Here is a 16,207-nt window from a genome sequence, read left to right as displayed (position 1 = left end):
GGCCAATTTCATTTATGTCTCTCCTCTTCAAGAATTAACCTGTTAAAGAGAAGTGAAGGATATCATTGAGGTGACAGAAACTGTATAGTGCCAAACCAAATTCCTTACCATATTTCATTTCACTTCTTGGTTCTGAGTTCAAAAGTCAGTAATGTTGACTTTGCCATTCAACACTTTGGGATTGACTTAAAATGTTAGCATGCATGCCCCTGTATTTATTAAGTCACTCTACTTTTCCCTTCAAATGGATGACCATGAACCAAAGACAAAATTCATGTTTGTGGTCACCCAACTTGCTAGTAACACCAACTAAGTCCCCCTTGGATCACTCATTACCATCTTAGAAAATTTTTGAAAGAAAGTCACATTGGATAATGTCTTCCTAAATATAATATGTCTATGAAAAAAAATGCAGAATGGCCACAGTAAGAATGTCTTTGATCATAAGTTTACTCAATCAGTTCAAGCCTTGGGCTAAACAATAGCAGCATTTTATGGCCTTCGCGTCAATGTAAGACATAATTAGGACAGTGATAGAGTTGTATCCATCTAGTAGTGTTTCTCTTACTACCTTCCAATGTTTAATCCCTGGTACAGATGGCTCTACCATCCATCCTCAAATCATTGAATAAAGTACCAGTAATATACTTACACAAATTCAATTCAGTATATGTCTCCTGCAAAAAAGATCCCCCACTGCCTTACTAAAAAAAGATCCTTATTTACAAGTTTAATGGAGAGCTGATCTAGATGCTGTCTGCTTTGTTATGTCACTGTATCTGAGTTGTTAATCAATTCTGGTCTGCTTGTGTTAAGCCTAAAGAGGTAATCTAATCTAAAGCTAAAATTTAGCTGGAAGTTTCAGCAAATCGCTCAAGGAGTTTTAAGATGTGTGCCATGTCAGAAGTTGAACTGTCTACTCTCAATCAATATTCTAGCCATAACCATCCCATATTTCTTGTGGGATTTGTTGCCCAAAACTTTAGGGACTTAAAGCAAAGAATGTTTGTGGAGCAAGTTTTGGCTGCTACTATGCACTGGTAGAAAGTGTGTGTGTGTGTGTGTGTGTGTGTGCACGTGTGTGATATGAAAGTTCATTGTATATATTTGGAGATTTGGTTCGATTCTTAAGTGTTGAGGAATTCTGCTGTGATGGTCTTTTTATGGACAAAACCAACCTGCAGGAGACCCAGGAGTAGACCACAGATACGGGCATCCAATCCAGCCAGATCAATTGGAGACTGTTGCTTCTGACAGGACCTGAACGAAGCTGTGCGTGAGGACTCTGCCCCTACAATCCTCTCAGGATTAAGTGGGCTAAGATGAGATATGATAGAAATAAGTAGTTGTAATATATTCAAGATTAGGTTTATGAATTATAATCTCTCCCTTATAAAATCAAAAGAGATACGCATACGCAAAGAGAGAGAGGGAGTTATATTTATTATCATGGTTTACAAGTTAATACACATACTTTTCTCATCTGTAATGAAAGACATACATAAACCATTTCAATGTCCACACTGAACATTATGAGATAAGTGGCCACGTAGACAATCATATTGACTGGCTGGTTTACTGCATAAAACTCTTCAGTATACATCATAGAAAACAACCTTTTCTTTTAACAACTATTTAACCTCCATCTATGTGTATTTTCATTTGATGTGGCAGTGTAGTTGGGTTTTGTTACTGTACTAATACTGTTGCAGATAAAATGTAAAACTGTTATTGTCTTTTAGCTTTGATATATTTTGCATTGGAAAAGGAAAAAAAATAAATGCTTCTATTTCATATATTTCAAGTTGGTGTGTGAACTAAACAAACAAAATAAAACAAAAAGAAATACATAAGAGGATTAGAGAAAAGGCCCTTATAATAAGTATTTTACACTCTTCAAGGAATTTTTTTGTTTTCCTTCCCCCCCACCCCCCATTTGAAAACTGATTAAACATTGCTGTAAATTACTTTAGTCTAATTCAGTTTCAATTATTGTTATTGCTGTTGATAAAATACAATAAGTGAATACATTAGGTGGATCAGTTTCTGAAGGCTGCTGACAATTTTGTTTCAACAGTTCTCTCATTGTTTAATTTAGCTTCATTTATTTGTCTCAAATTATTCTATGCTGATGATTGCAAAGAAGGATGAAATAGTACTGCCAACAACTAGAAACTTTAAAACTTTTATAATGTGTTGAAGAAAAAGAAAATTAATGGATAAACTATGTACACATTCTTTACTCTTTGATGTAAATTTCTAACTTTCAGACCTACCTCAACTTAACTTAATCTTAGAAGGGATGGTCTCCTCTAGGGTAGTTGACTACCAGCAATACACCACATGTTCTTTTATTGTCTTTTTAAACTTTTACAACTATCTTCTTTTCCATTAATATAGTGATTTTTTTTCCCCACAACCATTGACACACAAAGTGCATCTCACAAATGCAGACTCATAAGATGGTTGTGATCTGTAAACAGTTTTTGAGTAGAAACCGGAAAGAGAAGTATGAACATGCAATGTGCATCTACTCACTGAATTCATAAAACAGAAAGGAAGAATAAAATCATGTGATGGTCTGCAAGCCACACTTGACACCACTATCATGTGGCTTTGCTGCAATTTTTTTTTTTTTTTTTTTTTTTGTTAAGGTAGAAATATCATTGGATTGTATTGAACATTTTAATGGAAGAAATAATGTGATATAGTTTGGTTGTATTTATATTTATTTTGCTCTCAATATTTGAAGTGTTTTATTTGAATTAGAATTCTTCAACACATTGTTATGACATTCTTATTGGTCGAGCCACTGCTCATCACACTTTGCTTTATTCATTATTACATCTTTTCATTTCTTTTCCTTCTCATTTTTCCCCCTCTACTTTTCTACCATTGCTTGCTATCTTTGTTCGAAGTTCTCTCTTTCTATTAGCCATATTCTCTTCCTCTCACTCATATTCTCTCTGGGTTTTTTTGTCCTCTTCCCATCTTTCTTTGTTTCTCTTATTTCCTTACACCCCACCCCCATGAGTTCTCTTCATCTTGTTTTCATTCTTCTCTTCCTACCTTTTAATCATGTCTCTCATATGCTACCTTTTTCCACGCTAAATTTGTTTTTCCACCATAAACAAGATAAAAAATTCACTTGTCATTTTTACAGTTACCAAACTGTGTGTGTGTACCGATACTTAATGTTAACAGGTTTATTCTATGATTTGTCTCTTCTCTGTAATCTCTGGAGGGGAGAAAAAAAGCCCTCGGCTGTCACTAATGGATTTTATTGATAACAAAAGGAACTCATTAGAAAAAGTTAACAATTAGCTTTGCACTAATTGTTTCTGCCCTAACTATTCATACTTAACCAAGGAAAAAAAATGGTTTTTCATGAACATTCTGGGAATCTCTTTAATTTATATATCAACAAGATATAATGTTTATAGAAATTTCCCAGTAGTGCTACAGGTTTGGTTCTGTTTTGAAAAAAAAAAACGAAATTGACTAAGTTTCGACTAAAATATCTAAAATTTTTGTTTTAGTTGAGTGAGGAAACTTCTACAACCATAAATCGTATCATCCTTTTCTTCATGTCTCTGGTGATTTTTGCAGCTTAATCAAAAATTTGATTATTTGCTTTGCAAAGTGCTTAAACGAAATTTATTATAATTGATGTTGCCATTGATATTGTTTGTGGCAAATAATGTAGGGAAAAGAAATAAACTGCTGGTATTCAGGGCAACAATATAGTTACGGTAGGTTTTCAGCTCTCATTGAAACTATTCTATTTCATTGATGCTCCTACAAGGCATGAATGTCACAGCATTCTGTCTGTCTTCTATCTATTAAGAAAATTTTTTATTGAAAAAGAAATAAAAATCACTGTACTTGTAATCATTGAGTACCTAGCACACACTGTCAAGTGTCTGGCAATAGGAAAGGCATCCAGCCATGGAAACCTAGCCAAATCAGACTGGAGCCTGGTGCAGCTCTAGACAAACTGTCCAACCCAGGCCAGCATGAAAAACGGACGTTAAAGGATGATAATGAGGAGGAGGAGGATATAGAACGAATGGTAGGTTGCAATGCTTACTTGTTGCCACTTCACTGAATTCTTTCATGTAGCTTTAGCACCATTAGGTAGGTACTAATTTTCCATATTGTCGTCCATTACACCTGTATTAGTCTCTAGTTATGTCTGTAAACAAATCGGGGCTGTAGAATTCCGTAATTTGTAGAGTGTCTGGCTAAATTGTAGCCTGTGCGATTAAGTTGTATTCTGAACGCAAAACCTTCTATGAAATAAGTATTGCTAATATACTATGGATAATTCCTTCAGCTATACCAATGCCTCAAAAATATGTGGTGTAGTGCCAAAGAGAACGTTGTTATTAATGGTAAGCTTATGGCAGCAAGCTGGCAGAATTGTTAGCATGCCAGACAAAACTCAGCAGCTGAGATTGACTTTGTCTTTCATTCTTGCTGAGGTGGTAAAATAAGTACCAGTTTGGCACTGGGGTTGACATAATCAACCTCTTCCCTCCCCTAAAATTGCTGGTCTTGTGATTTAATATCAGAGGTATTAATAAACTCCCTAGAATAGAAGTATCGGTGATCTAAGTCTGTATTGTAACTGTTTAAGCAGAGAAATTGGTGAACTAAATTTGTATAATACCATTTACAGACAGTGGTGGATTGAGCCTGTATAAAACGATTATAGCATTTTAGTTTCATAAATAGAGTATAATCATTGCAATTTCGTTTTGCTCCTCAAGTAATTCAAGGTTCCATTACTATATTAAGGAAGGCGGAGGTAAAGAATACGTACACCACCCGTTTTCGGCGTAACAAAAACCCTAACCCCCTAAACACCGGGGGTACATATTCTTTACTTTCGCCTCAAGGAATATTGCAGAAGTGTACTTGCAAAGCATGGTCTCAGATCAAATAATTTGCTTTGCAACTAAAACGATTACAGCATGGAAGAGACGGGGTAGCCATTAAAAAACACACGAAGACTCCTAATTTCATTAAAATATTTCTAATTGGTTCCATGGTGTCCACGTCTTCGGTGCTCGAACCGCGACCTCGTTACTCTCAACGTTTAAACTAATACGTTGGAAGTATTTGTCTCTTCTGAGTTCAAATTCTGCTTCGTTCCTCCACCATCAATAAAATAAGTCCTAAGGGTAAACCGAGACGGATGCCAGGAATAATAATATTCCTCTGATTCAAAATTGTCTTTGAAAGAAAAAAAAAAGAGATAAAACCAAGAATGGTTTCGAAGTCGAATGTTTTTTTGTTATAATCTATTTTTTTCTTCGTCATTAGATTTGGGGAAATACATTAATGTAATTGTCTCTCATTACATATACGTTGTTTTTAAGGATTTTTTTTTTCTTTAATTGATTTGTATCCAAATTTCACGGCTAAAAAAAACGGATTCTTTTGACTGCAGCAGTTAAGGGACGTAACTTCTGTTTGACTAGCTTAATTGTAAAGTTGTCTCTCTTGACAACCTTCAGCAGGTTCGCTTCACGTCGATCTTTTTCAGATGATCTACTTTTATAAATATTATTTGTTGGCTGTGTGGTAAGTAGCTTGTTTACCAACCACATAGTTCCGGGTTCACCTTGGGCAAGTGTCTTCTACTATAGCCTCGGGCCGACCAAAGCCCTGTGAGTGGATTGGGTAGACGGAAACTGAAAGAAGCCCGTCGTATATATGTATATATATATATATATGAGTGTTTGTGTGTCTGTGTTTGTCCCCTAGCATTGCTTGACAACCGATGCTGGTGTGTTTATGTCCCCGTTACTTAGCGGTTCGGCAAAAGAGACCGATAGAATAAGTACTGGGCTTACAAAAGAATAAGTCCCAGGATCGAATTGCTCGATTAAAGGCAGTGCTCCAGCATGGCCGCAGTCAAATGACTGAAACAAGTAAAAGAGTAAAGTAAATTCAATATAACCTAGAAGAATTTACTTTACATTTGAGAGTTTCGACGTTGTCACGAAATAGCCGCCACTTCTCCCTCAAATCACAGCGTATCCCAATCAAAGCTCAGCGATAGTGATCAATGGGCTAATTATAAGGAAATTCCTTTTTAATTTTCAGCCTCCGTTATGTTAGTTTTCACGTCCAACATAATCCTTGAGGTAGGGTAATCTTGGCATCTGTCCCGTGTATAACGTGTCATGCAGGGCACACCTCTCTGGTTTCTATTTCACATATGATACACATTCTCAGTTTTGTTGGGGTTTTTTAACCTCCACAGTAACATAGGACTTATGAAAGGAAAGCATTAGGATCTTTTCGGTTTGAACGGCAGTTTTTTTTTTAGCGGTGTCATATGAAATTGTCACCCATAATTATGACCTTAGTATCGATCTATTGCATTTCAATCTGTTTTAGGGTTAGGGTGGGGGGAAGGGTATCTTTTTTTCTTCACAAATGTAAATAAACCCAATCTGTTTCTTAAACGAGGGACATATTCATACGGCACAAAATGCTTTTTACCTTAATAGACGTAATTGATTGGTTGAAATTGCAGAAATTGAAGAAAAAAAAACAACAAATATCTTACAAGCTATAGAATTTTCTCAATAAAGCCAAGAGAAAATGATGTTTTATAAACACATTCTACCAGTATATGAAGTTTAAAATTTTTCAGTTACCTTGAAATTATGTTAAAAACTGCCGTTCAAACCGAAAAGATCCAAGCATTATATTACTCAAATCATATGAAACCATGTATGGGCGTTCAGGACAAACTTCAGAAAAGCTTTGGGCAGGCAAATGGTTTGCGAAACTCAACATGAAAACTGCTGTACAATGGAATTGTAGGCGAATTTGGTAGTAACAACGTCTTGGTTTAAGATGAAATGTCTTAAACTTTTTGGAAACATTTGTGAAATTTAACTTTATTAAATTTTTTCTTTCTCTTTAATAAAGTTAAGTAATTTTTATATAAATGTTCCTTAAAATATGGAATCTGTTTTAACTTTTCCCCATCAGTGAAAAGTTTGGAAAACTCTGGTTTAAATACACTGAATGGGGAAAATGAGGTAGACTGGTCTTCAAGCGTTTCTTGAGATTACATGGTTAACGATTCCATCTTTTGGACTTTTTATATGTTGTTGTTTACTGCTCTGCTCTTTTTGGCTTCATATTGTTGATAGAACTGTCACATTTTACAGTTAGCCCCATCATGGATTTGCACTTTGAACCTAATCTTAAAGGCGCATAGCTTAGTGGTTGGGCTGTTGGACTCCTGGTCATAAGATTGTGATTTCAATTCCTAGACTGGGCGATGTGTTGTGTTCTTGAGCAACACACTTCCTTTCATGTTGCTCCAGTCCACTCAGCTGGCAAAAGTGAGTAATCCTGTGACAGACCAGTGTCCTGTCCAAGTTGGGAATTTATACGCCATGGAAGCCAGGAAAGCAACCCTGATGAGTCAGCATGACTCAAGAAGGTTACCTTTAATCTTAAAACTACAAGAAAGGTATATGGTGTACTTAGTTGTTAAGTTGCTTCCTAGTATTGCTTTTGTCCCTTTTTATCAGTATTCCAAGTTCTCTTCCTCTCAAACACTGAACCTGGCAAAGAATATTTATCTCTGAGATTACCAGCTTTGCAAGGAAAGAATTTGACATTCATTTATTTGCATGTACTTCAGATTTTTCTCTTTTACCCTGCAACTGGACCAGGGGTTCACCAGTCATGTCTCTAAAGTGCATATAAGTATCTCTACACGTACAATGTGAGAGCAGATTGAAATAGGAGTGCAAAGAACTATGTCTAAATCTTTACATTTTGACACAAAATTTGTGATAAGAATTTTTGTTTTGCAGAGCAAACAAGTTCTTTATTCATTAATAGAGTTTGGAGAATAAAAATCTGTGTACACACGTCTTGCTGAAACTGAAGACTTTTCTGGACACAGTGTCATGGGTAGGAATTAAACTATTTGGTACCAAAAGGTTGCAATTTGTTTTCAATCTGTTTTTTTTTATATAAGAATTTATCCCCTCTTAAACATAGAATTAACTATACCGCAGTAGTTCCCATGAGAGAAACTCATATTCAGTAAAGATAAATATTACCTCAGTATTAATACCACCTCTGTTGATAATACATGTGATATAAGAATCTTACGGTTACCTTATCAGGAAAATATAAGCTCTTAATATTACATGCAATTCTATTCAGATTTCTATCAAACATCATATTTTAAAGTCCTTCTTCTCTGCGTTCCATCAATTCTCTCTCAAAATAGAAATATAAGGAATTGGAAATTGCTGATGTTTATGTGTGCGCACGTTTTTGTTATTGATAATCAACTGAAGTTACAGAGTGACTCAAGGGCTGATAGTTTCATGCATTGCTAAGTGCCAGTGCACAAAACTCAGCCCCTGAGGCAAAAGTATATATACTCATGTTTCAAGTTCTGTTTGAACTAAAGGTCTCATGTTTAGCAATGTTTTTACCAATAGGGTTCAGGTTACACAGTAGGTGTGACATGGCTTCAGCTAGGAATAAAGCAAAAAAAAAGGGGTGGGAAGAATCTGATGCACGCTTGGCTTGTTAACCTCAGTAGCAACTGAAAATAGGATTAATTAAAACCTAAACACACACTCATGCACACCCACCAATCAACCAAACAAAAGTTGCACTTGTTTAATTTCAAAATTCAACAGATTCCAATCTTGATGTGCTTTAAGCTTGTTTGAAATGAGTTTTGAGAAAACAACGCATGGCTTAGGAATGGTTGTTGAATTCCTGTATTTGTGAAAATAAAAAAAATGGTGCCTGTTAATTTTCTCTTTTTCTTTGTATTATTGTTATTATTATTGTTTTTGTTATTATTACTACTACAACTATTAATTTCTAATTAATTGCATGATGTTCAGTTAGGAATATTCTGAAACTACTTAATGTGAAACATGATTGTATCCTGTAATAAACCTTTATTAGAAGATAAACTGTAAATATTTTTATCACTGTTAGCTTTTTAAACAAGAGTAAATAATTCCAGTTTCAGTAATAATTTTTTTTTGTTCTATTTATTTTTATATTTTACCTTCAATATCACAGAAAATGTTAAAATCTGAAAATATTAGGTCTTATACAAGTAGGATAGTACAGGACTTGGATGAATAGAATTACTGTTTATCAGGTCTAATCTAAAATGTGTCGTGATTGAAAATAGAAACTATTAAAAGGATGATCATAAATGTAATAGTTACGTACCAAGTGAAGTAATGTTATTTTAGTAATTGTTTATTTCTGAATTTTGTTGTCATATTTTGGTTGAAATTCTTTCAATCAATCTGAAAACTTATGAAGTATTTTGTAAAGCAACTATGATTATTAATCTGGTGTTTGGAGCAAAAAAAATTTTTTTTTTTATAAAGGATTCAAAGTTTATTGTCTATAGAGTAAGCACAAAATTCTTAAAGTCTCTAAATTCACCACATGGTCCCAGCAGACAATATGGGAAATGCATTGCCCCAGATGATGGCAAGGGAGATGCACTGCAGCAGCCACTCTGATTCATGGGGCTCACAGTTGTGAAAGTGAGCTGGGCTGAGAAGGCCAGAAGTCTCCACTGTCTCAGGTTCAACCATAAACCTGTTGGGTGAAGTTTTAATTTAGATCACTTTAAAAAAAGAAGTTTTTAATCAGGTTGGTTTGTATGAAAAAGGTAAATGAAGTGACTGAAACAAAATATTAGAGCAAAATGAAGTTGGCTGAACTGACAACTGCTCAATTCTCTTAGCTATTAGCCATAGTGTTGCTGCTTAAAATGTTTGTCTATTGCTTGGTTGGAAAAGTAAAGACAGTAATTTGGATTTATTTTTTATTTATTGCAATCCCTCCTTCCAAAAAGAAACCATCTGCTGACTTTTCCTGGCTCTGCTGGAAGACTCTAGCTTTGTTTCAATTAATTTTGCAATTGATGAAGAATTTAGTCAACAAACTTTGTTATTATTAAGATGGTATTCCGATTCCGAATATAGATTAACATGGAAATAAAATTTGATAAGCAGTTGGAATTTAGATCCCTTTAAAACGGAAAGTTTGTATCATAGAACTGGGGGGGGGGGTCTCAGGTGAGTTGTTATCAAAAGAGCTAATCAATTGTAATAAGACTAGACAAGGTAAATATTTAGTATTTTGAGTGATTTTGTTTCCATGCTCTATTAACATATCAGGAGTTTTATATCCGATGTGATTAGCTTAATTAATTTTAAATGTTTGTTAGAATCTTAGAAAAAGTGAAAAGCTAGTTTCAATTACTGACTGCTGCTTTCTTCTTTGATACTTAAAAAAGAAATAAGACAGTAAATATTAATTTAGTAGTGATAATGTAGTTTTATTGTAATATATGCTTTTTTGCTGTAGGGTTGTAGCTAAAAGCTTATCTTTTTTGCATTTTTTTTTTTTTTTTAGGTAAGAAAGTACTTTAGCTACTGAATTAATATTTAGGAATGTATAGTGTGTGTGTGTAATTTAGAGAAGAGAACACTCACAAAGAACCTATTTTGTCAAAAATTAAAATTTCCTATTATATCTTACAAAAGTTCTTAACTAGCCTTTGTTTTTTTAAATGCAATAACTTTTGTATATATATATATATGTATATATATATATATATGTATATATATATATATATATATATATATATATATATATATATATATATATATTGTTTTTGTTTTTTTTTTTGTAATCTCACCTATTTAATAAAATAGTTGACTTAAATATTATGAACATCAAATTGTATTTTTTTTACGAATTCAAATGACTGACAAAATTCATAAAATCTTTCTATTGCTAATTTCATTCATCTTCTTGTCACAGGATTCAATACCTTTAAATGACATGGGACCTGGCTATCAAACCCTGGGAGACCAGCGAGGTCATCCAAAATTCACAAATGCTTCTGGGCCAACATCTAGTCTTGTAAGTATTGAGAAAATAATTGGTTTATTTGATTTCCAATCAATTCATACCTGCTGATTTTAGATGAGGATCTTTCAGTTTTCTAGCAGCCATGTCAGTTTAATTAGTCTTTTAATTGAATGACTCCAAGTTCACTATTATTGGGAATGTTGAATCTGGAGAAATTGGGACACCAATATTTCCTCATATTTTCTGAGTTTCTGCTGGAATATATATATATATATTCCTAACAACATCTGATAGACACGCAGTGTAACAGCATGCCTTTGATGCAAGTCTGAGGAAGCCCCTCTCCAATGTCTAAAAGCACAAATATTACATGGTTTTTCTTCTGAATTTTCATGTAAACTTGTGTTGCAAATGGAGATAGTAAGGAAACCTTTGTAACTTATAATTAAAGCTGTGTTAAAAAATTAAAAAATTTTCTTTGTCGCCTTCTTTTCATTGGATATATATATATATATATATATATATATATATATATATATATAGCTTCCAATCTAAAACTGAATTTACTTGGGGAACACATCAAAATGGTTCACTGTACCCTAAATAAATTTTTTTCTGACAATTTCCAACTATGCCTGCAAGTTTTGCTATAAACAGATGAAAATAGCTTATCGGTCTTAAATAGTTGTTTTTTTCTTTTGGTTTAAGAACAGTAATCCATTTGATCTTGTGTAATAGAATATATAATGGTTTGATGGAAATCTTTTTAGTATCCACTCCAAGGAAACCCTGTGTAAGATACGCAATCAATTCATTTATTTGAATTGATACTTTTTCCGATTCAAAGACAACATTTTCTTACTTGTGTCCATGGTATTAATGTTAACAGTATGAACCCTAAACAACTATGAGGCACTAGCTTTAAATGTAATTGCGCAATATTTAAGTGTTTGTTAGATTCCATCTTAATGTTGTTATTTGATTATTAGAATTGTAAATCCTTTTCCTTAATTGGTGTGTTTGCAATGATAATGTAAGTCCACATATAAAAAATTTCAGCTGTTATAACTGAGTATAATTGTTAGCCAGTGTTTTCTAAGTTACACTCCTTAAAACAAGTTCAAGTCGTAAGTCGTTTTATTTACATTCTTCATTCCTGCACTAGTTTATTTAGTAGTAGAATAAGTAATTGTTTAGGGACCAAATATTGCTTGAATCACCAAAGATAACATTTCAGTCTTTTTATCTCTCTGGCTTCTCAATTTTTAAACATGATATATTTTTTATGCAATTTATAACATATCATTTAAATTAATTTATTTTATTCATGCTAGCAAAGAAGGTTTATGTAGACTTGATGACCATCAGCCGTTTCTAATGCCTTAACCCTTTTTTGATACCTGCCTGAAACCACCCCTGTTTCCACAATACAAACTTCTCCTTTTTAAGTGATCTAAATTAAAAACCTTCCATCAAAATTTCACGATAATTTACGTCTCAAGCACCAGCTGAATAATGACAGTTATTTTACTAAATTTTTCATTAGTTTTTAAATTAATTCAAACAAAACCAGTGTATTTCAACAAAAACATAACAAAAGGATTAATGAGGAAAACAAGGCAGGTTTATCTTCTTAATTTTGTTGATGTTAAGTTTGAACATATAAAAAGAAAAACATTAGTAGGATTTGGAATTCCAGAAGATTGATGTTCTGATAGTAGAGATTGTGTTTATAGTGTTTATGATGCAGTATGGGTGGTGACAGGTGTAGAGACTGATATGTTGGTTCAGGTGAAGCTGGTATACACCAGGTTAGTTAAAGTTATCTAAATCTGAAATCATTTTCAAGCGCCCTGGTTTCTGCTTGAGGTTACTTTTGTCATTGTTGTTCTTTGAGGCACCAAAAGTCAACAAAATCCACTTCACAATTTCCATGCTGCTTTCACTAGTATATTGTGCCACTGTTCAGAGTTTGTTATCCTCCAAGAGAAAAATTGGTATTCTAGTTGCCTAGATCTCTTTTATACAACTACCTAGAATAACGGACGATATTGTGTGACCAAGTTACTCAAATAACTTCTGTGGTTGTTTAGAAATGATTAACTCTGATTGAAGAGATCTGATGAGAGATAATTCAGCCATAACTGTCTTATCGTATCCAGGTACTAGTGCATCTTGGACAACATTATCCAATGTGTTCTCATTTTTTCTTTGAATCTTTTGATACCAATCTATTTGAGACCAGCCCCGGTTCTATAATACAAACTTCTAGTTCAACGTGCAACCAAGAGAATACCCTCCATCAGGCATCTGCCATATTCTGAACGCCTTACTTCCCTGGGCATGGATACATTGAAATTCCAACATCTGGCAGCTGACTTGGCAGACACCCATAAAATTATTAACCATCTTACAAATAATAACTCTGAGCACCTTTTCAAACTTCACCTGTCTAACACCTATGGACATGTTTACAAAGTCAGAAAACAGCACAGCTCCCATGACTTTCGGAAACATTTTTTCACGCTAAGAGTTGCTGAAGCATGGAACAGACTGCCGGCATCAGTTGTTAGTTGTCGGAGCACTGCATCCTTCAAAACTTCCATGCTTCCTGTGATTCGCCAACACTACACCTGATTTTCTCCCCTCCATACACACGCAAGCATGTATCTGACTCATACACTGTTCACTTCCCAGACATTTGTACATTACTGCATATACTTTATACACACTTTTTGACAAGTTGTGGTGCCCCTGAGCACTGTATACAATAATTTCATTATTATATATAAGTAAAAAGTTTCCATCATAGTATATTATGTCTCCAACACCCTGCTTAATAAAAATATAAAATCAGTGATTGTATGACACTTTTTTTTATATATATATTGCAAATGATGTAAACTGCTGCCATGCTTGACTAAGTATTCACCACCAAGGAGATCCAATGCAGATCGAAACCACATGGTCTGGTGGTCTTGAAGCAAGTGTGACAAGAGTTATCTCCCGCTTACAATAAATATTGGTTGCAAGAAGTGCACTGAATGAACCAGCTGGAGACGTCTTCCTGGGGTTAAATGGTTGTGTTGTTGTCTCTTAAGGGACAGCCACACTAGGCAGTAGTTATGTTAATTACTTTGAAAATTAATTGAAAGAAAGGCTGTGTATTTCAACAGAAATATGGGGACAAAAAGGTTTCAAATGTAAGAGGAGAAGCATCAGCTGTAAAAAAAGAAAAACATCTGGACAAAGTCCCATCTAACCCATGCAAGCATGAAAAAGTAGACATTAAATTGATGATGATGATGATGATGCTATATTATAATCTTATTTCTTTTCAGGAGCCTCAACCGTTGACACTGGTTAACTCCCATGGTGAACCCCTATATGCACAAGTAAACAGATCTTCAGCAAGAAATGCCCAGGAGAGTTCCAACCCGACACAGAACAGTTCCGAGTATCACTTTGAAAATCCCGGAAATGCAGACTCCTGGGTTTGAAACTGCTCCTCTTCTCACTCCCTTTTCCTCTCCCACCAACTCACAGTTCACTGATTTATTACAACCCCAGGACACTCTGACTGGGGAAAGAGAAGTACAAAAAACTGAATGAAAACAACAATCACTGTGCAGGATGCACTGATATACACAGACATCATTTCTAAATTTCATTTATTTCATCGCCATCATCATCATCATCAGTCAACATCATCATCATTATTATTATTATTATTATTATTATTATTGTGGAGGCACATGGCTTAGTGGTTAGGGTGCTGGACTCAGGATCATAAGATTGTGATGTTGATTCTTGGATTGGCAGAATTGTTAGCACACTGGATGAAATGCTTAGTGGCATTCCATCCATCATTACGTTCTGAGTTCAAATTCTGCTGAGGTTGACTTTGCCTTTCATCCTTTGAGGGTCAATAAATTTAAGTTGCAGTGAAACTCTGGGGTCAGTGATATCGACTCAATCCCCTTCCACCAAATTCCAGGCTTGTGCCTATAATAAGAAAGATTATTATTATCATTATTAGTTTTAAGGCAGAAAGCTGGCAGACGCCTTAGCACATTGAACCAAATGCTTAGTGAGAGTTCGTCTGGCCCTTTATGCTTAGTGACAGTTCGTCTGGCCCTTTATGCTTTGAGTTCAAATACTGCCAAAATCAACTTTGCCTTTCTTTCGGGGTGGATAAAATAAAGTACCAGTCATGTATTGGGATCAATGTAATCAACAAGGCTCTCTCCCCTAAAATTTCAGACCTTGTTCCTATAGTAGAAAGGATTATTATTATTATGGAAGCAAGCAAACTGGCAGAGTTGTTAGCGATGCCTAGTGGTGTTTCTTTTGGCTCTTTACGTTCTACATTCAAATACTGCCATGGTCAACTTTGCCTTTCGTCCTTTTGGTGGGGGTCAATAAAATAATGTATCAATCAAGTTACACTGGGGTCAATGTAATCGACTAGCTCCCTTCTCTTAAAATTGCTGGCCTTGTGCTAAAATTACAATTATCATTATTATTATTATTATTATTATTATTACTAACTTAGACATCAATAGTAGCGTTTGCTCTTTCATCTTCACAATAATCCCCTCTTTCCAGTTTATTTATGCTTTTTCTTTGATTTTCATCATGCCTTCCTGTCCCCTCTTCTACCCTCCCACTAATAACTCTAAAACATTTAATCTAATGCATCTCAAAACAGCTGAAGATCTGTCCCGTGTAATTCCTTCAGAGATACACACAAATATTTATGTTCTCATATATATATATGAGTGTATATATATATATATATGAGTATATATATATATATATATATATGAGTATATAAAAACTCCAAAACAAGCTGAAAATGCTCGAATAAGACAAAGTACAGACATTTTCTTTAACGATTATGCTTTTTCAGAACTGAAAGAGAAAAAAATTTCATTTCTATATGCTGAGCATTCCTGATTATGATGATGATGATGGTGATATTTAGAGTTTGGTATCTGCTGAGTGCTTGGCTAATTCTACTAAGGTGTCATCAGCAGGTTTTACTCCAAGAAGAGAGAGTTGCCAACAGTCCTGCCTCCTTTTTATACACTGGAATCAAATTTGATATAACCTTTGACCTCTGTCACATGAAAATCTCTGCTGTCCGAAAGAGGAGGAACAGAATCTATGAAACCAAATTATATATATATATATATATAATATATATATATATATAGGTGAAATAGTGGAAGTTGACTTAAACGGTAACCTTTATTTTAAAGTTTGGGGTCTGGCTATGTCTGTCTTC

General features: G+C 34.3%; 1 protein-coding gene across 7 annotated transcripts in view; it reads left to right on the top strand.

The window, feature by feature from the left end:
* LOC115214162 (armadillo repeat protein deleted in velo-cardio-facial syndrome) overlaps window positions 1-14,521 on the top strand; it is a 403,200-nt gene extending 388,679 nt beyond the window's left edge. For 4 of the 7 annotated variants that reach the window (XM_029783240.2, XM_029783238.2, XM_029783241.2 and 1 more), the window contains 2 exons: window positions 10,867-10,968; window positions 14,259-14,521. In XM_029783240.2, coding sequence (XP_029639100.1) covers window positions 10,867-10,968; window positions 14,259-14,417 — 261 coding nt within the window. In that variant the 3' untranslated portion in view covers window positions 14,418-14,521. Of the gene's footprint in view, window positions 1-10,866; window positions 10,969-14,258 lie in introns of those variants that run through there. The other 3 variants (XR_005000208.1, XR_005000209.1, XM_036505099.1) reach the window with 3 other exon arrangements.
* Window positions 14,522-16,207: the final 1,686 nt, after the last annotated feature.

This window comes from Octopus sinensis, linkage group LG7, assembly GCF_006345805.1.
Source record: "Octopus sinensis linkage group LG7, ASM634580v1, whole genome shotgun sequence".
NCBI lineage: Eukaryota > Metazoa > Mollusca > Cephalopoda > Octopoda > Octopodidae > Octopus > Octopus sinensis.
The sequence above is the reverse complement of the archived record's forward strand: the minus strand, read 5'-3'. Positions and strand labels throughout refer to the sequence as shown.